At 49.1% G+C, this 26,662-nt stretch overlaps 1 protein-coding gene across 2 annotated transcripts; it reads right to left on the bottom strand.

The window, feature by feature from the left end:
• Positions 1–392: 392 nt before the first annotated feature.
• Positions 393–26,662, bottom strand: Slc26a9 (solute carrier family 26 member 9). Of its 2 annotated transcripts, XM_021626994.2 has the most exons (21): positions 26,560–26,662; positions 19,587–19,729; positions 17,172–17,311; positions 16,919–17,029; positions 16,170–16,345; positions 14,635–14,799; positions 14,121–14,273; positions 13,772–13,854; positions 12,934–13,081; positions 12,275–12,388; positions 12,028–12,105; positions 11,383–11,478; positions 9,465–9,571; positions 8,662–8,731; positions 8,480–8,572; positions 8,229–8,342; positions 7,481–7,762; positions 6,486–6,540; positions 5,484–5,626; positions 4,231–4,299; positions 393–2,630 (listed from the first exon to the last, which is right to left on the bottom strand). In XM_021626994.2, exons 2-21 carry the CDS (start codon positions 19,709–19,711, stop codon positions 2,583–2,585), a joined length of 2,370 nt encoding a protein of 789 aa, XP_021482669.1. In that variant the 5' UTR covers positions 19,712–19,729; positions 26,560–26,662; the 3' UTR covers positions 393–2,582. The 2 variants fall into 2 exon arrangements, with proteins under 2 accessions (XP_021482669.1, XP_060220232.1); XM_060364249.1 differs by lacking the exon at positions 4,231–4,299 and having other exon boundaries at positions 26,560–26,650.

The following is a 26,662-nucleotide window of genomic DNA, read 5'->3' as shown; positions in this document are numbered from 1 at the left end:
TAGAACTCTCCATCTTCATGCCTCTATCTCCCAAGTACTGGGATTACAGGTGTGTCCCATGACACTGAACACGGAACTGTTACCTCCCTTGTAGTTACGGAAGCACAGAGTTGGCGCTCAGAACTGGCACTGAGAAAGTGGCCCTTTAGCTCAGTCTCCTCTCTCCAACCTGCTCTTTGCCAGGCTCATGAAAATGTATTCATTGCAAGAAAAACAGATCTGGCAACTTGCTGGGAGACTCATGAGGAAACCTCACATCCCATGGCCTTCTCTTAGGGTGACATAGAACAAAAGCCAGATGTTTGGAGAGATCTTCTTCCCACTCTTTAAAAACACTTCATCACATACACTAATTCACATTTCAAGACCCCTTTATTACCAAAACAAACAAAGAGGCTGGCATTTAAATAAATTATACAAATTTCTCAAGAGGTAAGATTTTCAGCCTTCCTGGGGAATCTATGTCACAAGTCAGTGTCTGTAAGAACAGCCACATGTATTGAAAATCTGGATTACTCTGCTCCCTTGCACTCCCCACCCCCTTGCCTTAGTCATGTCCAGGGCAGCAGTCTGCATTCTTTTCTAAGAGTGGCAACTGCAGAGTTTTCTTCGGCGCCTTTTCTGTACCCTACCCCTGCCCCTGTGTTTCTAATCACACTGTCACCACCACTTCTATGAGTGTATTTAGACTCAATATGTTGCAAGCCCCAACCCCAGGCCACTGTGAGTCCCTTTCAGTCCAGGCCTGGCCTGCAGGTTAATGAGATATAGATACTTGGTTTAAAGGGGACTTATAATGTCCTGGGGCTCTCTGACTTTTCTTTACTTCCTGGACTTTGGAGGAGGTGGAGTAGAGGAGGACAAATTGTCATTGGTTGGGGTTCTTTTTCTCCTGGAATTTGGCACTTTGAGTGCTGGGCACAGTGAATCCCAGATAACTATGTCTTTCTACCTTCCAAGTTTTGGGCTCCATTGGCAGCTAGATGGCATAATGAGTTCACTGCGAAGCAACAGCTGCAGCCAAGAATGTGTTGGCTCTTGGTCAGAGCCCTGTTCTTTAACTTTGCGAATCCTTGCTAGCTCACCAGCTTACTTAACACATGGACACATAATGAAGGTCAGGCTGAAGTTAGCAATTGGGTTGTTTTCCCAGGCTGGGCCAGTCCAGCCTATTGGCACAGGGGTCATTACACTATAGGAACTTGGAGACTAATGAGGAGAGGCCAGATTTTCTGTGTACTTGCATGGTAGTTTCACAAGATGTGTGTGTGTATGTGTGTGTGTGTGTGTGTGTGTGTGTGAGAGAGAGAGAGAGAGAGAGAGAGAGAGAGAGACATACACACGCACAGAAGGCTATTTACTTTCAAGTCAACAGCGGGCTATCTCCAGTTATCTCTCTGTTTACATGAGAATTTAATTCCTATTGTCCTTTTTCTTAGGGTAAAAAGGTCCTGAGATTAAGAGTTCCTTGTAGAGGAAGACCCAGGCTGGGATAGTCCTTCACATCTGTACCCAGTTGGGCTCTGAAGCTGGTTCCTTAGTACTTCCTCCTGTGGACCTCCCATCACAGCTCTGGGGTGATAAGGGAGAGTTCAAATGACTGTCTCTTTCCAAGTGACAATGAACATGGCAAATTTCAGAAGGAGAGGCAATATGAGCTCTGAGGTCAGGTGGGCTCTCGGGGCCTAGAACCCACCAGCTTGTCTTGAGTTTGCATTAGCAACCTACTTCTTCTTCCATGTCTCAAGTACACAGAGGGTTTCTCAAAAGATTTTGTGCAGAATAGCTGTGGCTGTATCATCAGAAGATTCAGCAGGTCACTGGCTCCCAGAATGGGGCAGCCTCCAGGTGGCAAAGATTCAAGAGGCTCAGTTAGCCCCTTGGTGGGCTGTCCCTGGAGCAGGATAGCCTTGAGTTCTGTCCACTACCCACAGTAGAGGCTGAAGTGCTGGGCAGCAGCAGAAGGCTTCAACATTCTTAGGACAAGGAGAGAGAAACGGGCACAAAGTAAGAGGCTCCTGGACTGTGGATATTATCCTCTCTTTGAGGCATAGAGCTGACAACTAGAAGGCAAGTGGAGGGATAAGCTTTAACATTCTAACCCAGTTCATCCCTGTGTCCCACGGCAGCCCAAAATCCTCCGAGGTCAAACCAGAAAGGCCACAGACCCGCTTGAACTGCCTCCCAGCTCAGCACAGTTGCTCTTATCATTCTGCCCTTGGCTCATTCTTAAGGCTGGAGGTCAAGGTGTCTATCAGCTGCCATGGGTGGGGCTTGCGTAGATGGGGTGAATGAGCTTATTGGTGGCCCATGCTTGAGTGGGAAGGGGAAGGTGACGAGCTGGGTTCATCAGACTTTCATCTTTTTCAGGGCAGGCTTTTCAGGCTGCAGAGGCTGAGATGGCTCTCTCCCAGAGATACAGGGAGGGAGGGAAAGGTGGGAGAGAGACAGGAGTTGAGAGAGGATCTAGAGTCTTGGTGGACATACTCTTCTCTCTGTCATTCTTGTGGTCCTGAGCTTATTGTCCATGGAAATCACAGGTGCCAGGCACTCAGGAGGCAGTATGCAAACCAAATGGGCCCTCACAGGGCAGTCAGGGTCTCTGTGTGAAACATGGTCCCGAACATCTCCTGCAGAGACCACAGGAAGGAAGGGTGAGATGAAGGGAGAGCGTTAGATCTGCTGCAGTTAGAATGACTGCAACCAATAGGTGACAATGTACCACAGGCCAGAATGAAGCACCCTAGGTGAGACTGTACAAGTGTGCAACTGAGCAGGGGAGAGACAGGCTAGCAGAAGACACAAACTCGTACCGGGTGATGGGAGAAGGTGCTAGGCACATTAACTTGTATTCCTCCTGTGTTGTCTTTTAAGACTGTCACCTTTTTTTTTTTTTTAAATTATGTAACACCAGTGTCAAGACTAGAGAAGCTGTATTATTTCTGTCCTATCCCAGGTTTTTAAATTTTTTTTAATGTGCTGGATTCCAAGATGGCACAGAAATCAGCCTGTTAGTCCTCAGGTGTCTCTCACTTGCCATAAGCACTCTGCGTGACATACTCAGAGGACCACAGAACTCAGACTTGGGAAGAATGGGAGGAGATGCTATCTTTTAACAAAGCCAGATTTCTCTAAATTTAGTCACTTGTTTTCTTTTAATTCAGGGCACTGGAATGGTGATAAATTTCATAGGCCCCAAGCAGGCAGTACAGCTTGTATTGCAGAGCTTTTAGTTTTAGATGTGTATCCAGTTGTAGTTATATTTTATTTGTGCCCCTAAATTATCTGGTTCTCCAAGAATGCCACTTCCAAAGAACAGAGGCCTTTGTTTATTCCTGTTTTCCCACCAGCAACAGCCTTAGGGAAGCCGTAGGTATTCCATAAATAGCTCATGAATTAATGAAAGACAAGTGGCCCCTCCTGCCAGTCATGTGGGAGACAAATTTACCCAGATATCTCTTATTTTACAGACAATAACAGGCCCAGTGGTGTAGTATAATTTGGCCACTATCACAGGGTTGGTACAATGGAGAGTTAAGAATAGATAGCAAGGGACTGGAGGATGGCTCAGAGGTTAAGCACACTGGCTGTTCTACCATAGGTCCTGAGTTCAATTTCCAGCAACCACATGATGGCTCACAACCATCTAGAATGAGATCTGGTGCCCACTTCTGGCATGCAGGCAGAATATTGTATGCATAATAAAGAAATAAATCTTAAAAAAAAGAACTTCTCTCTCTCTCTCTCTCTCTCTCTCTCTCTCTCTCTCTCTCTCACACACACACACACACACACACACACAAGATGGCAATTCTTAGCCAGGTGTGGTGGCACAAGTCTTTAATCCTAGCAATGAGGAGGCAGAGGCAGGTGGATCTATGAGTTTAAAGCCAGCCTGATCTACAAACCAAGTTCCAGGACAACTAGGGCTACACAGTGAAACCCTGTCTCAAAACAACAATGACAACAACATAGATAGCAATTCTCTAGCACTTGGTTAAGAAGTTCTCTCATTCCGTAGGATGCCTCTGTAAGTGTGTATGTGTGTGTGTGTGTGTGTGTGTGTGTGTGTGTGTGTTGATGCTGAGAAGATTCAAGATCCATTATTAAAAAGAAGGTGAAACCTTGCCATTGATTACAGCTCTGAACTGGAGAAGACAGCCAGCAAACACCTTGGCTAGAAACCTGTCCTCTTCCCTCTCCTCCCTCACCTTTTGCCCCTGTACTCACCTGCTCTAAGTCCCAATAGGTGGAATGGTCCTCTTCTGAATCATACAAGAACTCAGTGTTCCCTGGAGCCTGAAGGGAAGGAAGTAGGTGCTGGATGAGCTCAGGTCTCAGAGCAGGTGTAGGCACATGGTAGCAGGAAGATGCCTGGTAGGCTCCAGAGAAAACCAGGGGTTTCCTTGTTTCCATCCTCCCACATTCTCTGGTCCTCCTTTGCCTGCCTCATTTTACAGAACAGCTATAGGCACATGTTCATAGGGCCTGTCCTTCCTTGTAAGCATTGTAGGCAGGGAAGCATAGGGTGCTTGACCTTGGATTCCTTTCCTCCAGAATTCTATAAAGGCAGGATAATCAGACTCCTTTTGCAAGCTTTCTCCCTCACCATTGTGTTGTAAGGAGTGTGTATGCATTGTGTGTGTGATTTATTTATAATAGGTAAGTAAAGAATATATGTAATACAAATTATTTATAAATATTAAAGCAATGATGGGAGAGATGGCTCAGTGGCTCACACTTGTCATCAAGCTGAAGAAGCCAAGTTCAACTCCCAGGATCCACCTGATGGAAGGACAAGGACAGGCTGTCCTTTGGCCTCTACATGCATGACATGATGTGTTTGTCTACACACACACACACACACACACACACACACACACACACACACATTAAATAAATGTTAAAAAGTCATTACATTACATTTAAGTTGTAATGACTGGATATTATTGGTGTAATGGCATAACAAGAACCCTCCGACAGTCCCTGTAGACAAGGTTCATGAATCAGAAAGCTCCCTAGTCTCCCAGGACCTGCAGGTGCTGCGTGGCTCTGTCAGATTCTTCAGCTTTCTGAAGCTTTAGACAGTGTTATTCGTGTCTTCCTCTCATCCCACCCACTAAGCTAGTAAGTTAAAAGATGGGAGACTAAGACAAAGCTTAGCCTCTTCATCCACCTCACCCTCAACTTTCCAAATCAGGGCCCCCACAGCCACTACAAAAAAGTGAAGGTGGTGGCAGGCAAGAAACATATATAAGTAGCAATCAATAAAATGATATCTTTATACAAGATTATCACTCAATCCTAAACAGAAATGCTGTGTGCAGCAGGCAATGGTTGATAGTGGCCATTCTACAGATAGGAAACCTAACTGAGACTGCAGACTTGGTGCTGGAACTCAAACCATCTGTTCATCTAATGCCAGTTGGTCCTCCTGTTTTTGAGAGCTGGAACTTTGGATTCTTCAGATGTGGAAACCTTACCCCTTGAAAGTTGAGGGCTGGGGCTTCTCTAGTATTGGCCTGGGCAAAGAGGACTGCATCGTGGATGGTAGGGAACACATGATTGCGCTGTACACACCCATCTTCAAAGACACCTCCGTGGCTGATGTCATTGTAGACCTGGGCTGGGAGGAGGCAGGTATCATAAGGAAAAGGTAACAGCCAGGGCAGATTGGAGCTGGTAGTAAAGCGTGGGGCAATCGCCCTGCAATATCAGTTATGGACAGCAGAGGACAGTATGATCTCAAAAATGCTGAGCCCTCAACCCAGTGCAGAAGGAGGAGGTTGGATTTGAGGAGTTGCTGCTTGTCAAGGAAAAGTTAATACATCCATGGGGAGAGTGGCTGCCAATTCCAGCCCTCAAAACCCAGTTTTTCAAAACTCTTTTCTCAAACTTCCAACATGTGGCACAGCCCTTACTCTTTTTACATCCTGGAGAGGGTTTCCTGCGAGTGGTCATCCAGGGTAAGAGTAATGAACATACTCATTACGGAACCCTTGCAGAGCTCTGCTGGGTGGCGTCTGGATATGTGTACATCCCCTTTGTATTTCTCTGGGGTCTATGTGTGCCATCTGCATTTGGTATCTGTGCAATGTCATGTATGCCCTTCGCTCTGAGCGTGTCTTTGGAGCTGCTTAAAGCATGCTTTAAAGACAAAGTCCCTAGGGAGTTAGGGTGTGTGCATTCTCTGTGCTTGTACAGATTCATGGACTTTCTGACTTGAAAAAGATCCCAGTTTCAGCCAGTTAGCACCCCCACCCCCTGCAGTCTACATGGCTGGAAAGAAATCCCCAGACAGATAAAGTGACCTGTGTATCCTGACTGAGGATACACACAGATTAGTGGTGAGCAGATTCTAGTTCTATCTACTCTCAACTACACGAACATGTCCCATCCCCAGGATTCTGGCCAACCTGTCCCCACTATACTCCTTCTCCAGCCTCTAGTGCCCTAAATGTACACCCAACGCCCATTTTTCTTACCATGAATGTTCACCAGGAAGATCTGGACTCCAATCTTCCCATAGGTGGAACTTAGCTAAAGGGTTGTGGCGGGGGGTGGGGGGGTGGGTGGTGGTGGTGGAGAGGAGAGGAAGGAAACAGGGAGAAAAGAAAGGAATGTTCTGAGTGGGTCTTAAAAGTGACTCATAAAACATACTTCAGAGGGGAAGCCAAACAGACATGCAATCCGGAGGGCCCTGGCAGCCACAGGCAGGAGTGGCAGAGAGCACCCCACGTCTCTCTGGAGTGTTGGTCTAAGGCCTCTTTGAAAAGTGGGGCGGAAATGAGGCTTTGCCAGTGTGGCAGGCACTTGAAGTTACCATGGCCTGTTTTAGGGGTCATATCTGAGCTTAGTGCTCAGAACTAAGGCTCAGTGAGGCAAGCTTTCAGTGAAGGCCTGGAATCCAGGTCCAGCCCAGAGAAGCAGTTGAGTTCAACACCAGAAAAGGGCCTTCCGTGTCCCTGGTTGGTAGTGACATCAGCCAGTACATGCTTTGTGCCCCTCTGTTTTCCTGGATCACCTCCATCTGAGACACTCTGAGGCTTGCTGTCAACCTGATATTTACGGGGCCTCTGAGAAGTGAGCAGATGGTCCTCATATTCATGGCAGCCCCAGGCTACCCATTTGGCCTAAGTGTTGGAACACTAGTGTTATGTTGCCTTCTTTCTTGGCTTCACTGAGGAGTGTGTGAAGGGGCAGCAGAACCAGGAGCCAAACCGGCCTCACTCAGAGGACCCAAGGTGTGTTCTGGGAAGTGATGACTCCATAAAGAACTCAGAATAGCCTTGGTGGATGGGCTGAAGCTCAGGGAGCTTACTCCAACACCTCATTGCCCTGAAGAGTGTGTTCACCCTGTTTGTACCTGGGCAAGGAGTTCCTAGTGTCTGGAACCTCCCTCAGCTAGTTCAAATGAGGGCCTGGAGGGGAGTGAGCAGGAGTGGGGGCACAACCCTTCTCCAGCCCCACATGGCCTCACCTTAGCCAGGGCTTTGATGCCCATCAGGTCCACAAAGCTGACTCCACTCATGTCGAGGATGAGAGTGTGGAAGGTGACAAAGGGTGGGACACTGGCTAGAGTGTCACTAGACTCCCTGGGGGACTGAGCAGAGGTAGGTAGCTCACATGGGGCAGCTACTGAGGCATTGGGGTTGAAGGTGATATAGGATATGGTGCCATCAGCGGCAGGAGCTCGGTTGTTGTTGGGGTCAGTAGAGGGGGCACTTTCAAAGTCCTGTTGGAGTTCCTGTAGAGAGACCGTCTGTGGGTGGAAAGGGGGCAGGCAGTCAGGGACTGTGGCACTGAGCTCTAAGCAGAGGCAGGAGCATAACATATAGTTTGGTGGTGAATACAGGCTTCTCCTAAAGCCCCTTCCTATGCAAGGCCTGTAGTCTTTTCCCTCCCAGCCTAGGTGGAAAGAACCTTCCAGAGAAGCTTGAAGCCTTGGCCACTCTGCTTGAGAGAAAACCCCTTGAGAGAGCAGGGCTCTCTGTGCACTTGCCTGTGCCAGCCTGCTTCTCCCACAGCCCTACCCTCACACAACTTAGGCACCTAGGAAATTCCCACTGGAGACAGGGGGCAGTGGTACCCTGGATCTCACAGATTTCCCCTATGAGAGTGCCCAGTAGTGCTCACAGAGACTTCCTGCTTCCCTCTCAAGATGCTGCAGGCTGGGAGCCAGTGTCAAGATGAAAATGAGCATGGAGGTAGTCCCGGCCTCAGTTTACCTTGGTTTTCATGAAGAGGGACTTCCTCTGCTGTGTGGGCATTGCCGTCCTCTTCTCCTGCTTCTGGAGATATTTCTGCTTGGCAAGTAATACTTTCTGGGGGTCTATACCTGTCTGTGGGGAAAGGGCCAACAGCAATCTTGACCTGTACCTTTGTGGGATGGCCTGCCCTTGGCTCCTAGCCCCTTTCTGCTTCCATCTTCTGGCCAATCTCTCTTCAGCCCTTCCGGTCAGCAAAGATAGAGCCTTACCTTGGCAATGACTTTTTGCCTGAAGATCTCTGAGTTGGCAAAGTAGAGAGGGGAGCAGTAAGTGACAATCTTAACTCCCTCAATTTCCTGGACCTGTGACAGGGAGACTGAGCTCAGGTCACAGATAGGTCTTGGAAAGAGGACAGAATGAAGGAGGGAGGTTCTAAACTTGGATTACGTACCCTGTTGTAGATCTTGGGGTTTACATAGATGTCCATGTCCATGACCTGGGCCAGTGTGGAGCCATTTCGACTAGAAGAAGAAGAGAAGGATGGGAAGTAAGGATGCTAACAAGCTTATGGTGATACTGGAGTGAGGGCAGGAAAAATCAGCCAGGACTCCTGTCCTTAGGCAGGCTTGTTAATCTTCCTTCCCCGGGGACTTAGGCCTGGTGGTCTGTGGCTGGTCTACAACTAGGCATATTTTGACTTAGATCCCAAGACTGGGTCTCAGAGGAGATGAAACTGGACTATATAGGTGACAAGCCAGCACTTCCTGGTTCTGAGTTTACAAGAAGAAATACAAGGTTTCTCCAACACTCAGCACCATCTTTGCCCATATTCCCCTGGCCTCTTCTGTGGCTTCCTCACTTGCACTGACAACTTCTTTTAGAGGAAGAGCACAGAGCCCATCTTCTGACCTAGCATTCTACAGGATAGGGTCCCATTTGGGCTGAGGTTCTCACAGTGGTTCTGGAAGGGTGGTGAGACTCACTCACTTTTCCTTGTCAGGGCCCCCTCCTCCCCAGCCCTCTGAAACCATGCTGCTTTGCTCTGGAGTTTTAGGGTACAGAAGCCAGATGGGTCAGTCTATGCCCACTGTACTGGCTAAGCTATATACTTCTGAGGTCTCATAGCATGCTCCCATGCTGGGTCCAGAAAGCAGATGGTACAGTGCCTGTGCTAGGTCTTGGCATGGGAGTCTTCTTAGGAGACTGGTCTAGCAATTCCATACTGTGCGAGGGAGGGATGAGGTCGTCACTTACAACTGGGTCTGGAAGACCACAACCAGGATGGAGAAGGCGACACCCACTGCTACGCCGTAGGGCAGACTCAGGAAGAAAGAGGAGAGGAAGCTCACCACCCAGACACACTGTGAGGAGAGAGATGTCAAAGGCAGGCTAGGGAGAAAAACTGCCTTTTTCTGGAAGTCTTTTGGGGTTAGTCAAGGCCTTAGTCAGCTTGCCCAACTCAGATCTCTCCATTCTTGCTTCACTTCTGTGATGAGTCATGTGCTGGTGCATTGGTTTGCTTGCCTGTTTCTCTTACATTGAGTGCAGCTCATGGTCAGGTTTTTTTGTTTGTTTGTTTTGTTTTTTTTCTTTCCAGAGCTGGTGATTAGTTACAGGACCTCACATACTAGACAAGTCCTCTACCATTGAGCTCCACCCCAGTGCTTGACTTAGTTTTAAAAATAGAAAGCCAGCCTTCTATTTTAATAGAGTATAGAAGTGTGCATAGAGGGGTGGTGTGAGTGGAGTAAGAAAAACATGTCCTTGGCTCGAGAGCACCCGGGTTCAAAGCTGGGTTCTGAACTGCATAGCTGTGTGAGCCAGATTTTTAGTCCACACAAGAGAAAATGAAGTCTACTCTGCTAGAAGACTGGACAGTCAGAGAGTCCTAGCCTTGCTATGTGTTATCGAGTAAATGTGAGCTCTCTTCCTGTCTAACAGTGAAGTGTCCATGCTTTGATGGGAACTCCACTCCTGAACAGAAAGTGTGGGGGAGGGGTCCTGGTTGTACAATGTAAGTATCTGATATGCAGGATATCTGAGATGCCACCCCACGAGAAGGTCCGTCATCCCCAAAGGGGTTGTGACCCAGAGGTTGAGAACCACTACTAAAGGACTCAGCTTCTGTTGGGAGTTTTGTAGAAGTGCAGTGAAGATCAAGTCATATGGTACCTTGTGGCTGCAAGACACTATGGCCATAGCCAGGAGATGGGTGTCATGTGGTAAAAGCAGATCCTTGGGCTAGGAACTGGAACATTTAGTATCTTCCTGTCTTTCCCACTCACTGGGAGCCCCCAGAGGGACCGCACATTTCCTGACTTTAAATATTTCCTTCTTTACATGGTGCAGGAAAGCTTCTGCATCCTAGAAGTAGGACAGCCCAGAAGTCTGGGGCCCAGCAGGGAGTTTCCAGCCAGACCCTGGCACTTGCTTCCTCAATTGCCTCTGATGGTTTATTTACTTGACCATGCTAAGCCTCCATTTTTGTCACCCTCAAAAAGAGTTTTTAGTAAGTTTTGTCTCTGGGCTGCAGTGGGTGGGTTTCAGTGGAAATAAGGCAGCGTTGTCAACACCTGGGCGCCTTTAGCAGGACTGCCTGTGAAGGCACAGCTGCAGTGTGGAGTCACAAGCAGGATGTTTATGTAGCATGGTGCTTTCCCATTGTGATCCATCTAACCCTCAGAGCCAGTGAATGATGCAGAAGACACCTTCATCTCACATCCAGAGGAAGAAGTAGAACAAGAGAGAAACCTAGAAACTTGCTCAGGACCTTGGTCTTCTGCCTTTTTTTTTTTTTAACAGAACGCTCTCCTTTTATGGGGGAGGAACCCAGATATTTGTAAAAATAATAGACACTAAGTTTTGTTGATTATACATGCAACCCAGACCACACGCAGTTTGCTAGTTTGAGCCCATCTCCTTCATAAGCCATCCCAAAGTTGGGAGAACATGATGTGCCTATTTCAGAGGTGAGAAAGCTGAGGTTTAGAGAGGTAAAGGAATTTGCAATCCTACACAGAGGTTGAATTAGGCTTGGACAAAGAATGGCTCTCTCTAAAGCTTTCCAAAACCCTGGGGACTAGGGAACAACAGGCTCTGCATTAGGCCAGAGCTACAGGGTTACACGAGGGTAGGGGCATCTGTGGCCAACTGAAGGCTACCCCACACTTACACAGTCCAGTTTGCTTTTTCTCCAGAGGTAGTAGGGGTCAGTGAGTTGCTTGAGGGAGTTCTTGAGGTTGACAGCTATCAGGGCTCCTAGCACAGCCTGGAGAAGCAGAACGTTGTATCATGCCATTTGATGCCTTTATTCTGGCCTTCCTACACATAACTGACCCTGAAGTCTGGTGGGGGAAATAAGACTTCTAGGACTCTTTCCCCAAACTCTCCCTCAATCTTAGGATTGGAAAGTGTAGCCTTTTGAGCCATACAATTTGTTCTGTACCCATCTTTACATTTCCCCCTCGCTGCATCCCTGAATGGCTCACAACTTAGATCCTTGTGAGAGGCTCTGTGGGTGCCCTGACCTTCTGTCCTCCTGCCTAGGAATAAAAGTCCCAGAAAGCCAGAGGTTGAAATCAGTCCTACACAGTGGAATCACGGTGAGCTGTCACACTGACAAGTCAAGACTGTCAGCCTCAGTCTCTCTCCCCTATACGATGGAGGAATAAAATCTGTGTTGTTTACTTCTCATAGAACAACTGACACCAAATGTGACAGTGGTGGCCCTTTGCAATCTATCAAGTGCTACTCCCACCTGTAAGGATTGTCTTTGCTGGAGGCTGTCAGTATTTCCTGCTTTCAGTTGGGCTCTTACCTTGGGGAGAGGGTACAGATAGGACCCCAAGACCAGCATGGTAATCATCACTACCAGAGACACACACAAGCTTGCCACCTAGTCAGAGAAAGAACTGGGAGTGAGTGCCTATGGAGGTCTTGTGACTCAACTGTTTCCCAGCTGCTCTTTTGGTGGCATGGAAGCTACCTGGTTAAGGATAGCATGCCTGTGCCAACTGGACTGCTCTGTTTCTACTCCTACCCGAGTCCTCTAAGACAAGGCTCACCTGGGATTTTCCTCCAGCCCCATCCACAGCCAGTGTGACCGAGAGAGCACAGCAAATAACATGGATCTTGAAAAAGGAGCCAAAGAAGTTGCTACAGCCTAGGGCAATCATCTCCTGTGGAGGGAGGACAGGGTTGATAAGAGTAGGGATCAGATGTAGTCAGTCATCAGTGTGAGGAAGGGAAGGGTCCTATGGTTTGAAAGTGACCGTGATGTCTACACACTACCGCTGGCTTCCATTTGTGGTACACACATACACCTATATAAACTTGCATATATATGTGCACACACACTGAACGTGTAAACTCTTCTGTAAAACTTCCCACCAAAAAAAAAAAAAGAAAGAGAAAGAAATGAAGGAAGAAGGGAGAAAAGAAGGAAGGAAGGAAGACAAGAAAGAAGAGAAAAGAAAAGAAAAAGTTAAAAATAAGAGATCGGCCCCTTAGGTCTAGTCTCCTAACCCTTACTACTTCATATTATCACAAAGATTCCCAAGACATCTTTCTCTCCCCTTTTTGAGGTGCTGGGGCGTAACCCAGGGCCTCTTGTATGCTAGTCTACTCTACTACTTAATCACGTCCCCACCCCCACCCCAAGCCATCATTAATAGGCTTCTGTGGGCTTATATCCCCAAGCCCTGCCAGGGGCAGCTGGAGATACCTGGTTAGAATCCACGTCATAGCCATGCTTGCTGGCCAAGGTCCGGCCCATAGCCAGATTGATAACATAGCCCACAATTGCCAGGGAGAAGGCTGTGCCCAACATGTCTTTCCACTGCGAAACCACCGGTGCCACTGGAGTGGGAAACCTGCCAGGGATCCAAAAGAGGCATGGCCCAGGAGTATGAGAAGGAGCGGAGCTGAGCTCCTACCATATGCCAGGGTCTTATTTATTAGGCTTGCTCCACATGATCTCATCATAATCAGAGGGAGGTCAGGACTCTTGATTTTTAGAGGAAGCTGAGGCATAAGAGACCTAACTTTTCCAGATCAACAAGATGGTAAATGGGAGGACTTTATATGTTTGTGACCAGATTCTCAACTCTTTGTACACACCAGTTTTTAGACCCACAGACCTCTATAGCTGCAAGGCCTTGCCTTCTCCCTTCCTGTTCTAACTCTGTGAGACAGCTTTGCCCTGGTCTTCTTGGGTGTAGCATGGTACCTGGCATAGCATAGATGCTTAAAGAATTTGAGTGATCTTAGTGGCTTCCTTTCTGCATGGATAAAGAGTATGCATTAGAGCAAAATGGAAATCCAGTGATGGGTGGATCAGAGGGACTTTTTTGTATTTCATTTAAGAAACTTATGGGGCTGTAAGGGTAGCCTCACTCAAGACTCACTCTCTATAAGTGGCCGGTACTGGCTGGTTATGTGGCTTTTCTGAGTCAGGGTCATCTAGTTTCTAATGAACTTTCACCAAGAGCCTCTCATCTCCATCAGGGCCCTGGCACTGGTGGAAAATGGGGAGAGTTGGTCTCTGAGTGATTTGGACTCACCCGGGTTGGATCTCTCCCACAATCTGCATGTGATACTTTTTTGGCATCTTGCAGCTCCCAGAGATAGCTGTTGCCACCACCACCTGCAAGCCCAAGTGGAGAATGGATGTTGGTGCTTAGTTGGGGCTAGGCCAGCATCTTTCCTATATCTTTTCCCAGATCCCACTGTCTTCCTCCTTAGGGCAGTGTGTGTACGAGCCAGCCGAGGAGGCACACAGTGGACACAGGACACATTCACATGTGATTTCTGGTCCTGCTGGATGCCAGGGGGATGGACAAGGGCTCCTTTGCTCACAGCCCCTCTATATGAACCCTCAGAACCCCATCTCCAGGCAGGCAGGATCCTCACCACAATCATCTCTGTAGGGATGGGGAAGTGAATCTTGTGCATGTAGCGAGCGTTGAGCTCCTTCACCAGCACCAGGAAGACACCGCTGACCAGGGCGAAGATGAGTGAGGCGATGTTGGTGTGGGAGAGGTTTTTGCAAATGTCAATGAAGGTCTAAGGGAGAGAGCATCACAGGCTCCCATCCTTTCATCCCATACTGCCCTGCCCTTGGGTGCCCAGCCCAGGGGAGAGACACCGTTGGAGACATACAAAGGCAGAACACAGCGCTGGTTGTGAATACTGTCCCATTGGCAATTCACCTCTCCCACAGGGTGTGTCAGGTGTGAATGCTAAGATGGCAAACTTTCTCATATTTATTCATGTGTGTGTGTACCCCCTTCCCACAAGGAAAACTCATTGGGATCCTTTCTGCCCAATGGCCCAGCCAGCTATCAGAATGACTAGATCACAGCCTCCTAAGGATGTGAACTCTGTTCTCATCCTGCCCCTCCCTGAAGGCCACTTCTGGACTCACAAAGACAATGGAGCCTGGGCCTGTATAGGAGGGGATGGTCAGACCAAAGATGTACTTGAGCACAGAGATCAAAATTTGCAGGCCAGCAGCTGTCATGAAGCCCCGAATGAAGGATTCAGAGAGGTAGATGGCAACAAAGCCGAACTGCACAAAGCCCAAGGTCATCTGGAAGGAAGAAAGTGGACAGTCCACAATGGGTCATCTCCTCCAAAGCTTGCCTGACACACAGCCAGGCCTGGAGCCTCATGCAGCTCAGAGATCGCAGGCCCCTACAACCTTTCTGTGCCACTCATTGTGACCTGGGTGCCTGCCACCAGGCCTTAGTACACAGCCTCTCTGTCACTTCATCACACTGGCTTCAGTTCCTTTATCTTAAAAAAAAAATTGGTCCTTCTCCACTGCCACCTGTTGCCCAACTGAAAACTCAAGAGTCTCAGTGTCTTTCCTCCCACATGGTGTTTGCTGCCGAGAACTGTTAATGCTCTTGGCAAAATGTTTCTTCCTCCTACCTCCCATCTCTTTCTCCATTGCCACCACTCTGTCCCTCCTGCCTTAGATCCACTTGCCAACCATCCTTCTGTAGCTAATAGGACCTAAGTTGCTTCCAAGAGGACAGAATGAAGACTTTATTATTGAGCCTTTGCCTACCTTTCTAACTTCCTTTGATCCTCTGCCCTTGAGCCACACCAAACTCCTTACGTCTCCTTCCTGGTCAGATTGCACTGTCTTGGGCCCCAGTGCTCTTGGATGCCATTCTCTCTGCCTGGAGCAGCCCTTGCGCCTGTTCATTTAGGCACTGGCGAACTTCACTCATCCTTGCCTCCTCAGGTAAAATGTCCCCTCTACTTTAAGGACTTTCTAGACATTTCTAGGTTCCTATAGGCACTTGTTCATGGCTCTACTATGCCTCTTATCTCACCATGGCACACAAATTTATCTGTCGACAAGGCCACTTCCTCTGTCCTGCTTGGAGTCACTTGTGAACTGGGCTGCCTTTTTTTTTTTTTTTTTTTTTTAACATATCTTTGTATCTTTAGTGCTTAGCTCAATTCCTGGCAGAGCAAAACAACCAGAAAACATTAGGTGAGTGATGACTGAATGATAGGTACTCTCTGAAGTGGCTGGCATACTCAAATTTTGCCACACTACATCTCTTTCATCAACATCGGAGGAACTCTTTGTACTGCTGGTTAGATGGTCAGCTTCTGTAGAGTGCACCTGGGGCTGGGACTGGGGCAGAGGAGGCTGGGGCGTTGGAGGGATACTGGCAGAGATCAGGGTTTCTCCAAGCAGCATCTGAAAGTCTCTGGGCAGACTTCATGCTCAAGTAGTTCCATCAGTGGTGTGTGTGTGTGTGTGTGTGTGTGTGTGTATGCTAAGCTATTTTAAAGGTCCTTTTTGGCCCTAGGATGGAGACAATAGCCTAGCTCTTAAGTGAGCTTTAACATCACCCTGGGGGTTTTGAGGTAGAGGTAAGGTGGTCTGCCACCTTCTGAGGTGGGGTCACCAGTAAAGTTGAGACCTATGCTTCTCACCTGGATGACAGCAGTCAGGCAGGCAAGTGTCGCTGACACATGCAGCCTCTCTGTCTCCATGGCCGCTGTGTCCACATAGCTCTCATTAGTGGCATTGTTGAAGATCTGGAATTTCGACTCTGGGGCCAGCTGCAGACAGATGTTACCCACCAGGATGCTGATAACGGCAAAGGTACCTGTGGTGCCCCACCCAGCCAGCAAGTCAGAAGTTTGCAGCATGCCCATGGAAATGACCAAGAGGTCCAGCCTAGGAACACATACCAGCCCATTTGGATGGCTCCCTACATTGGTCTTGGCCAGCACAACTACCAGCAGCCTATCTAAGCAGCCACAGACACTTCCCCAGATCATATACATCCGTGTTGACATTATCTTATTGGAAACTGACTCAGTGCTAGCAGAGCCTGGGCCAGGCACCAGCATGTAAGTTCTTTTACTCCATCTCATTTGACACTAGACAACTCCAAACATCCCTGCAGTGGCCTGCTGAGAGCAGCTGTTTCTTGAATCTATTTGGTCTGCATATGGCATATCTTGTTCTGTCGAAGCACCTTGCTCTCCTTCCTGGGAGGGAGATGGAACAGACTATGCCCACAATTTCTCCAAGGTCTTCGAGGACCTAGGACTGATGCAGCAACCATCCTTTCAGGTTGGAGAAAAATCAGTTCCAGGAGAATAAAGGCTGTGGAAACTGAACCTCCTTCACCATGCCCTGAGTCCTTGTGCTTGCCAGCAGGGAGAGACCTTACCTGGCACCATCTGGTGTATACCCCCTAAGAAGAAGTAGGTCAGGAGGGGGAAGAAGGAGGAGTAGAGACCATTGACTGCAGGAAGGTTAGCCAGCAATGCAAATGCCATGCCTGCAGGCAACAAAGAGAATTGGGTTTATCTCAGGAAGCATCTGGTTCACAGGGGTCACAGAATGGTGTGGGATGGGGTAGAGATGGGGAAAGGACAGGAGAGAGGGAGTGGCCAGCTAGGCTTGGCTGAGGGTACTCTCACCTTGGGGCACCTGGATGCATCCCCCACTGAGTCCGCCCAACAAGTCAGGGATGATGTAGTCTTTGATCTTGTACTTAGGGAGCCAGGAAAGCACTGGCAATAGCCCCAACACAATGGCTTTGAACTTGGTGGAGGAGCACCTGTGGGAGAAGAGGGCAGATTGCAGGGAGATGCTAACTTTCTGGTCACCAGGTCCACTCATCCTCAGTGCAATCAGTATCCCCGAGGCCACGAGGCCACGGCCTGCAGTGCAGGCTGTTGAGGAGGGAAAGCTTTGTTGGAGAGCCTGGCCACATACCCTGGGCATCATTGTTGGCTCTCCACAATTGGGAGCCTATAAGGCCTGGTTACAAGCTGTTGATTTTATGGTGGCTCAGCCTTCTTGAAATGTCAAGTCTCTTTCTTTTTAAACTTCTCAAATAGGCAAACTCTGTTGTCCCCATGAAGTGCACTCTGCCAACCTGCTGTCCTCTACTTACAGTGAGTCTAGCATGGGCATTCAATCCTGGCAAAGCATCAGAGAAAAAAAGGAAGATGGGAGAGTTGTTCCTTGGCCAACAGGGAAAGGGATATCGATCTTGTCTCAGTTTGAGGACCTTTCATGGAAACTCATAAGTAGCTGGAACAAGGGCTTACAAACCCAAGGGTGACAGCCAGTGGATTGATGACTTGGGGTGGGGGTTGCTTTTCTTCTTCAGAGTGAGGGAAGTCAAATGTTCTGGGTCTCTGTGGTGACTCATGGGTCTGATTAGGCTTCCTTTCCTGTGCTGCACCAATCTTTACTCTTTGCTGTTGCTCAACAATAGTTTCCCTGACACTGGGGCCCCTGGATGTCACCCAAGACTGAAACTAACACAGACAATGCTTTGTATCCTGGAAAGTCTAGGCAGATTTTTTTTCCCTGTCTCTATTAAATATTCTGTAGAACAGCATCTGCGGCAGCCTCTGTCAGCTCAGCCTCTTCCGGGGTTTATGCTGCGTCTCACACCCGGGACATGGTGAACAGCTTAATGCATACTGAAAGCCTTGTGCTGGGAGGCAGCAGCCCTGCAGGCCCTCTGTCAGCTCTGCTTATGGCAGAGAAAACTGGACTCACCGGTAGACAGTTGGCTAGGGAAGGAGCCCAGCCTTCTCGAACCTCTGCCATATGTCAGGCAAAGCAACCTTAAGTCTGAAACAAGTGCCGGAAAGAGATCCCAGACAACTTATACAGAAGTCTCAGAGGCCAGGAAAGGATTGGAGGGAGGGATTAGCACTCCAGATATTCATTCATTCATTCATTCATTCATTCATCCAACCAGGATTTTTTGGAGCACTGTGTTCGAGGCACTGTTTAAAGCTCTTGTGCCAGCGTCATAGGAACTATTAGTTTTCTGCCTCTCTTTATAGTTTGAATCATCTCTAACCTTCAGGAAAATGTCAGATCCTCCATCCTTCAAGCATGCAAACAATCTAAATGTAGTCTCCTTGGACACGAAGACTGGCTGAGCCCATCTGTCTGAGGAGCACAGTGGCAGAGACACATCTCAGACACTGGGCACACAGCTCTTGAGTGTTGCTGAGCAGAGTCAGAGCCTCCCAGGAGAGGCAGGGCTAGACCAGGATTTTTAGTGAAGACTCTAGTGGGTGATTCCCCCTGCCTCAACCTGTTCCACCTGTGGCTCCACTTTAGCTACTGCCAATGACCTCAATCCAGGTAACTGAATCAGCTGTTTCCCCAAGGGAGTCAGGGAATGTGAGGTCTGCCAGAAGCCTGGGGAGGTGGGGGGAAAAGGGAGGGTGAAGCCTGTGGCCTCAGGCCTCTGGGGTGTGGGTATGGGCCACTGTGTACAGCCCCTTCCTCTGAGGCAAAACCCACCACCACAGTCCAGGGACCTGAGAGTGGGAGACCCTGAAGGCTGGTGAGGTCCTCTTCAGTACAGCCTAGGAATTTAGGGCTTCCTCTAGAAATTCTTTGAACCAGATGGAAAAAGGACTGTTTAAGAGGGGATGAGGCACGGGGGGGGGGGGGGGAAGAAGGAAGGGAGTTGGTGCCTCAGGTGCTCTTTGATATGCAAGGAATGGGGGTTGAGGAGGGGCTCGCACCCCCACACACACCAGGCTGTAGCACACCCATCTACAGATCATTTGAGGACCTAAGAGAGGTATGGGCTGATGCGACAGGAGACCCAGGGTTGGGGTAGAAACACCCTATAACCCTCTGAAACAGCTAGTGGTTCTTGAGCCTCCTCTCTGTCCTCCCTAAGGATCTCAGAGCATATGAGCTTGCAGGCTCTTATTTTCAGGGTTCAGACTCTCCCTTCCCCTGGGGCTTCCCTAACTCCTTGGGTACTGGTCCAGGAGCCCTGACCTGAGCAGGATGGATTTTGGTGAGGAACAGAGGAAAAAGGGCATCTGGGCTCTGGGCCACATTACCTGAAGGTGTTGCGAAGTTTCTCTCCTACCGGGTAGGTGCGGTCCTTTTTCTCAAACTCATCATCGAAGAGGGAGAGGGAGTAAGCAGCTCTGTCTACCACGTAGCGGGGCCTGGGCTGGCTCATGTCTGGGACATTGACAAGCTTTGAGAGAAGCAGAGTGTGGAAAGGTGAGGGGCACCCCTTCTCAGGGTCGGCTGGGGCCTCCTCTCTCTGGTCCTCACTGCAACAGAGATTTATTCCAGTCTTCCCGCCCCCATCCAGCGAGGTGCCTCCCTTCCTCAGTCAAGTCTTTCCGCCAGACTCACTTCTTTTGGTGGCCTTCCTTCTCAGGCACTGATGATACACACACTCGCCCTGGGTGTTTTGCTTGGCATCCAGCACGTGGCTGGCACTCCATACCTGTGACATCACTGTCACTCCCGCTGAACACCAGGCAAAGAGAAGGTGGGAGTACAAGTCACAGCTGGTTGTCACACAGTCATCCTATTCCCCTAGGCCAGGATGGCTCCACAAACTGCTTCTTGCCCTAGGCCTCTGTTTCCCTGCCAGAAGGGCTCATATCATTCAGCCAGGTAGCTTGGAACAAATGGGAAAACAGCCTGCCTAGAGGCAGGGGGATGGCCTACGTGACCTCAGGAGGACCTTTGTTGGATAAGACTCCCTGCCTACAACTACAACTTCACCAACAGGTTTCCCCAGGAAGGACAATGGTGTGCCTGGGGAAGTCTGGATGGTCAGCTTCAGCTCTCTCCCACATCTTCCTGGGCCTAGCCTTACCCCCACCCTTGTGTACTGGTGTCTTTCTCCTCCTCACTCTTTGCGTAACCTCACTGATGTCCCAGGAGCTGAGCAGGGCAGAGCTTCATGCCAGGGCCCTTGGAGCCTGGAGGAGTTCCCTGTGAGAACTTTTCCTGCATCATTCTCCAACTCTGACCCCTTTCCTGTCCCTCAATCCCAGATGGCAAGAGCTGTGTTGAGGCCCTCAGAGGAGGAGAAAGATGGGGTGGCTTGAGGGAGGACTTACATTTGAGAGGTCTCCAGGGAATCTGGGGTGGCTGTGACCACAGAAGGTTTGAGATAAGGCTGAAGATGCACAACCACAATGGTACCCATCCCACCAGACTTTCTAGGTGAAGGCCCCAGGGAGCAGCTTAGCATATACCTTTTTGGAAGGGGACACTGGAAAGAGCTGAGAATACAGAGACTTGAGACTGGTTCTGGCTGTGATGGAAAGAAGGAAAGGGCGATATTGCCTCTCTGAGCCTCCAACCCCTCATCAGCAAAGTGGGGTAGGCTTCTTACTTCACAGGGATGTAGGTGTGATAGCCAAGAAGGAATTAAGTAAAATGAAAAGAAGGACAGCAGTGTGAGGGGTCTTGGTTAAGGAAGTTGTGTTCCAGTTTGTTGGTGTATCCATTCCTTTGGTCTAGGGGCTGAGAAAACCTTTCTTTGGAATGGCAGGTTTGACTGTTAGTGAAACCCCATGATGATACCCCCCCCCCAGGGTAAAATGGGTGGATGAACCCACCTACAGAGCCCCTGCTCAGCTCCTTGCCTGGTATTTAGTACCTAGCAAATGTTTGTTGAGTTAATCAACCAATGGGGTTTTGGAGGAGACATGGGCAGAAGTGAATAAGGGCCATGGTATGTGAGACATGTAGTGGGAGAAACTCAAAGTGGCTTCAAGAAAACAGTTCAAGTTTAAGAGGCAGAATGACCTGGGTTCAAAGGTGTTGTTTCTTCATTCCATAAGTGCAAATAATAACAGTCCCCAGCAGTTGCTGTAAGGATTAAGTGATCTCGTGTGTGATGCGTTGGTTTCCTAGGTTCCCAGCAAGTAGCAATGACACTGATTATTATTATTAATATGGGAGGATGCTTTTTTCTTTATGAGAGATGATTCTCCAGCATCCAGTCTTCACGCTCCATGGAGCAGCCTGGCTCCACTCTTCCTTCCAAAGTCCTTAGGGTCTGCCAGGCACTGGCTTTCTAGCTGGCTTGCTTGGCAGGCTCCTTGGGAACAGTGAAAGAGGAGTCTGGCACCCCAGAGGACCCATAGAGCCAGGCCTGGCTTCAGGGATGCTTGCGGTGTGGGGAGTGTGTCCCAGGTCACTGAACAGACAGAACCAACTGGCCAAATATTTCAAGGTGAGCTAATGGATGAAATGTAGCCATCAGGGTGGGGGTAGGTGGGCTGAAGGATGGCCCCAGGCTATTTTTAAAAGTGGTCTGTTCTGCTAGCACACTTGTTGGATAGGATATCCCATGCCACTATTCCAGATGCCTCATCAGCTTTCCTGCTTGCTCAACGGTTATCTTTCTTCCTGCTACCCAGTCACTCCTTTCCTGATACTTGTCTCCACATTCAGTTGTTCACCCATCCTATTTATAGCTCCTTCTTTTCTCCTTCACTTTTTAAATCTCCTGTGCATTGACTTAACCCTGCCCCCACTTTCCAGGTCTGACTTCCCTCAAGCACCATTCTTAACTGACTTCTTGGCCTGCTCTTCCACTGGGCACATATGTCCTGCTCGAAAACTCTGGTAATCATTTCCAGGAGGACTGAGCCCAGGCTCCTCATTTTTGCCTTGTTGTTAGCCGGCCCAGTTGGCTGTTCCCTCTGCCCCATGCAGGCAGATTGTTCAATCCCAAACAGGCTTGGGTCTCTCCAAAGCTCCTCCTCACCCCAGGTGCTCTGACTCATTGCTGCCTTTCTAGACCTGCCTGTCAGTGAGAGAATACCTGCTTGCATTCTTCCTCCATCCCCCATCCAGAAACTATTCCCATTTCCCGGGCCTAGGGCAACTGCTCTTTCCTCTCCGATCTCCTTCATGGCTAGTCTGGCTTAGGTACTGTGGTGGGTTTCAACCATTTCTGTCTGCCTGTCCAGGAAAGGGAGGGAGGAAAGGAGCAGAGGTGTGAGCCCTTTAAAGAGTAATGGATGGGTGACTCAGCATGGTCTCTGCCTCTCTGGGCAAGGCTTCCCTGAAGTCTGAATTCTGGGAGTCCCCAGTGACACAGGCTTACAGAAGGAAAAAAGTCCCACTGCTTTTGGTAACCCCAGTCTGCTGCTTTCCCAAACTCCTCCTCTTCTATTCCATGCTAGGACATTGCAGGGGATCAGGGCCTTTCACAAACCTGTTTAATAAAAAAGAGAAGCCTACAGTTGGTTGAAGTCAGGAGGTTTTGTTTAGAAGGAGACTTGAGGACTGTCCCAATTCTCTTATTTTGTGCATAAGGAAACTGAGTCATGGAGAATAGCAGATGTGTGTGAACTAGGCCCTGTCAATGACTGTGGAGAAAGGGGCTCTAGGACTCCCAGGGACACCACTGAACTGTGCTCTCTGATGACCTCTGATCGGACAAGACTTATGCGTTCTGTTTCTCCTCTTGAGGACTCTGCCTGGGTTCTGCCTCCTACCCCGGTCTCTGCTTCTTCAGCACGATGACAAAACTAAGTTACAAGTGGTCAGGGGCAGCCCTGGTTCCTAAAGAGGGGTCACCTTCATCATACTTTCTGTTCTCAGGAAGGAAGGGCTGACATGGGGTAGGCAAAGCAGGTACAGTCCTTTCATTCCCAGTCAACCTTTCAAACATTGGAGCAGTGGAGTAAAGGGGAATGTGAGAAGGGAAAGTGGGTGAGCTATCGTGGAGTACAGGGATCTCAATCTTTTGTAGATGGGCTTTAGGGTTTCTCAGAGTACTAAGAGAGCCTTAAGATATTGTATTGGAGTACACCTGTAATCCCAGAACTCTGGGAGGAAGAGGCAGGCAGATCTCTGATGCTCTGTGAGTCCAAGGCCAGCCTGGTCTACAAACTGAGTCCTGGACAACCAAGACTACATAGAGAAACCCTGTCTTGAAAAAAAAAAGATATTGGGTTGGGTGGGGAGGTGAAAGAGGAACAAGAAGGATGAAGAGATGGCTTCAGGGCTAAGTGCACTTGTTGAGGACTGCGACTCAATTCCCAGCATCTACACGGTGGCTTACAGCCATCCTTAACTCTAGTAACAGGGAATCTAACAGCCTTTTCTGCCTCCACAGGCACCAGACATATGTGGTATATATAATATATGTTATATGATATATTATATATACATACATATATGCAAAACACTTATACAAATAAAATTTAAAACTCTAAAACAACAACAACAACAACAAAAAAGCAAGACAGTGAGAGAGGTATCAGGAACAAGATGATGTGATCCCTAGTTAAACTCATAGCCCTGATGGGTCAAGTGTTCTGTGGTCATCATTGTGTATTCCCACTCTGCCACAATGTCAGCTCCCCCACTTTGATAGATTGAGGTGCCCTGTGACAGTATGGAGGAACAGAAAGGTGACTCTCATTGTGGAGAAGCAAGGAGGGCATCCTGAAGAGCTAAAGGTGGGCTCTTTATGAATTAAGAGGGTTAGAGAAAGGGAGGTAGGGAGGGAGAGAGGAAGAAAGGAAGGAGAGAGGCAGGGAGATGTCTGTGGTTACACAGACAATTCCTAAGCCTGGGCTAGGAAAGGAATGAGATCAGTCTAGGGCTGGAGGAATGTACTGCTGAGGAGCCGGAGAAAGGGAGAGAGTGGACTCCAATGAACTCATACAAAAGAAAGCCCACTAGACCTCCTCCCAATCTTGTGTCTGACTAGGTCTGTGGATCCCCTTAGAATGCTTGTTTAGGGGTGGGCTTAACCTGATGCCCAAGAAAAGGAGCTGCAGGGTGCCTGGCCCTGGGAAGCAATCAATTCTGGCCATTATTTTTATTGCTGACACTCTGGAAGACCCCCTTTCTAGCTCTGCCCCCTTAGGCATTCACTATGCTTTTCTTGCCCCTCCTTTTCCTACTTGTTTCTATGCTTCAGTCTCAGGCTCTCACACTCTGGGAGGGCATTAGGGAGCAGAAAGATGAAGACCTGCCCATGGATTTCTGTCATGTCTGTAGGTGACCCTGTCACTGTAGCCCAGAATGACTTTGTTCCATAGCCCTTGTGTTGGGGGGGAGGGTGCCTGAGGGGAGTTGTTCCTTGATACACCTGTGCCAGACACTGGAGCAGCCCTAGCTTAGCAGATTGCAGGTGTCCTTATCACAGGTCTCTCTACCTGTCTAGTGGCTATGTGCTGGGGAAAGGAAAGGTCACCTTGAGGTCCCCTTTGCTCCAAGGGCTGGCTGCTTGCTTTCTTCATCTGGGATAAGTATCCCAAGAAAAGGCAGCCTCTGTCTGGCCAGAGTAGGGGTATACACTGGTAACAGGACAGAGTAGGGATATACACTGGTGACCTGGGGTCCTGGCTGGAGACTGTGTACCTGGCAGGAGGAGGGAGGCTCTAGAAGCCTGTGCACCCCTAAGGCATCTTGAAACACTCCTTCAATTGTCACCAATTTTCTCCTGAGTCTGCAGTCCCCACCCAGCTCCAGGCTGATGTCCTCATTCAAATGGTGACTCTGGTTGTTCTGGTACTGTACCCTTTGCAGGGGACTCATTCTGCAACATTCAAGCCTCCATTCCTTATCTCAGTAGTCCATCTGTTCTCCCTGTTGAGAACAAATGAACTGGACTAAGGTGAGATGCTGAACAGTGCTTCCAAAAGTGCACAAGGTCACAAGGTCCCTGTAAGTACACTTGGGGTTAGACTTTAGAAATTCCTAAAGAGACCAGTGAATCCAAGAATATAGGTCAAAGCCCCAGGTGGCACTGAGGGAAGGCTGACTCCCCTGGAGGACTATATCTTTTAAGTTACAACCACATTGGCCTCCATAATTTAGCTCATGACCAGCTGATCTCTTTCCCTTTAGCAAGCTTCCTCAGGTTATTTTGTATAGTTTGATACAATTTCACTTAATATAGATTAGATGTCACTCTGCTGGGAGCTCCTGAGTACTCAGAGATAAAGGGTCCAGTTTTGCTTTAGGATTTCATACAGTGGTCCTCACTCAGGTCAGGACAGACCCTGGGAGGTGCCAGAAAGGCTGGTGTAGCGGTGGATCTGGTTCTGGTATGTACTGGTCTTCATGTTGCCCAAGCAGGCTCTGTCTGGGTTCTGAGAGCATGTGAGGGGCTGTAGAAGCTCTGGGAGAGGCTTATCTTTGAGTAAAAACACTTAGGAAGAAAGTCCTCTCTCAGAGTGCCCTGTTTCAGGGTAGAGAAGGCTTTGTCACACCAAGGGGCACATCCTTAAAGCTGGTCTCCTCCAGGCACTAGCTTCTAACAGGCCCAGGATTAACGGAATGATCGGTGTTGTGATGATAAAAGGATTGCTTGGCCTGGCCTGGGGACTAACTTCCAGTAGCAACACTATCCAAGGATGCCCTGGGGCTCCTTAGAACGGCGGAGTAGGAAGTTCAGGAGCTGGGCACCTGTGAGTTTGGCTCCTCACCTATTGTGCTGGCCCAGACCCCTTCCATGCTGTACCACCAAATACTCTACGTGCCTGATGGAACCTGTTCCTCCCTTGCCTTGTGCTCTGTAGCTTCCTCTCTGTCCATCTCTTCAAGCTTCACAGAAGCAACAGAGACCAAATAGGAGTCCATAAAGCTCATGCAGAATCCTGAGGTCAGGAGAGTAAGTGAGGGAAGGGTCACAGCCACATTGAGATGCACTGAGAGCTGTCTGCTTTCAGGACTTGAAAAGAAGTGGAGAGTGTAGGTAGTGGCTGCTTAAGAGACCCTGGTGGCCCAGGTTCTATTCCTTTTCCCGGAAGGCCTTGTTTTTCTCCACTCTGTTGGGGTGTCACTGACCTCCTCCAATGCAGTGTTTCCAGCTGAGCTCAGCCCAGCAGCTGAGGTCTTTAAAGTAGGCTGCACATAGGGCAGGGATGGAGAGTTGCTCATGGGCTCCGGTCCAGAGTGTCCTTCCCATTTGTGCTCAGGTTTGCAAGCCCCCACCCTCTCATCTTTCTTCTGGAGGTGCCCCTGGAGCCTGCCCTCTTCTCTGGATAACCCCCAGCCCTTGGGTGGGTTGAGCTGGGTGGGGCTTACCTCTGGTTGAGCAGAGCTGGCTGGGCAGGGCTGCAGGTGTGTCTGGGCAGCGGGCAGCGGGCAGCAGGCAGAGAGGTGTTCCTGAGGTGTGTGAAAGGGCTCT

The sequence above is a fragment of the Meriones unguiculatus genome, chromosome 11, assembly GCF_030254825.1.
Source record: "Meriones unguiculatus strain TT.TT164.6M chromosome 11, Bangor_MerUng_6.1, whole genome shotgun sequence".
Classification (NCBI taxonomy): Eukaryota; Metazoa; Chordata; class Mammalia; order Rodentia; family Muridae; genus Meriones; species Meriones unguiculatus.
The sequence above is the reverse complement of the archived record's forward strand: the minus strand, read 5'-3'. Positions and strand labels throughout refer to the sequence as shown.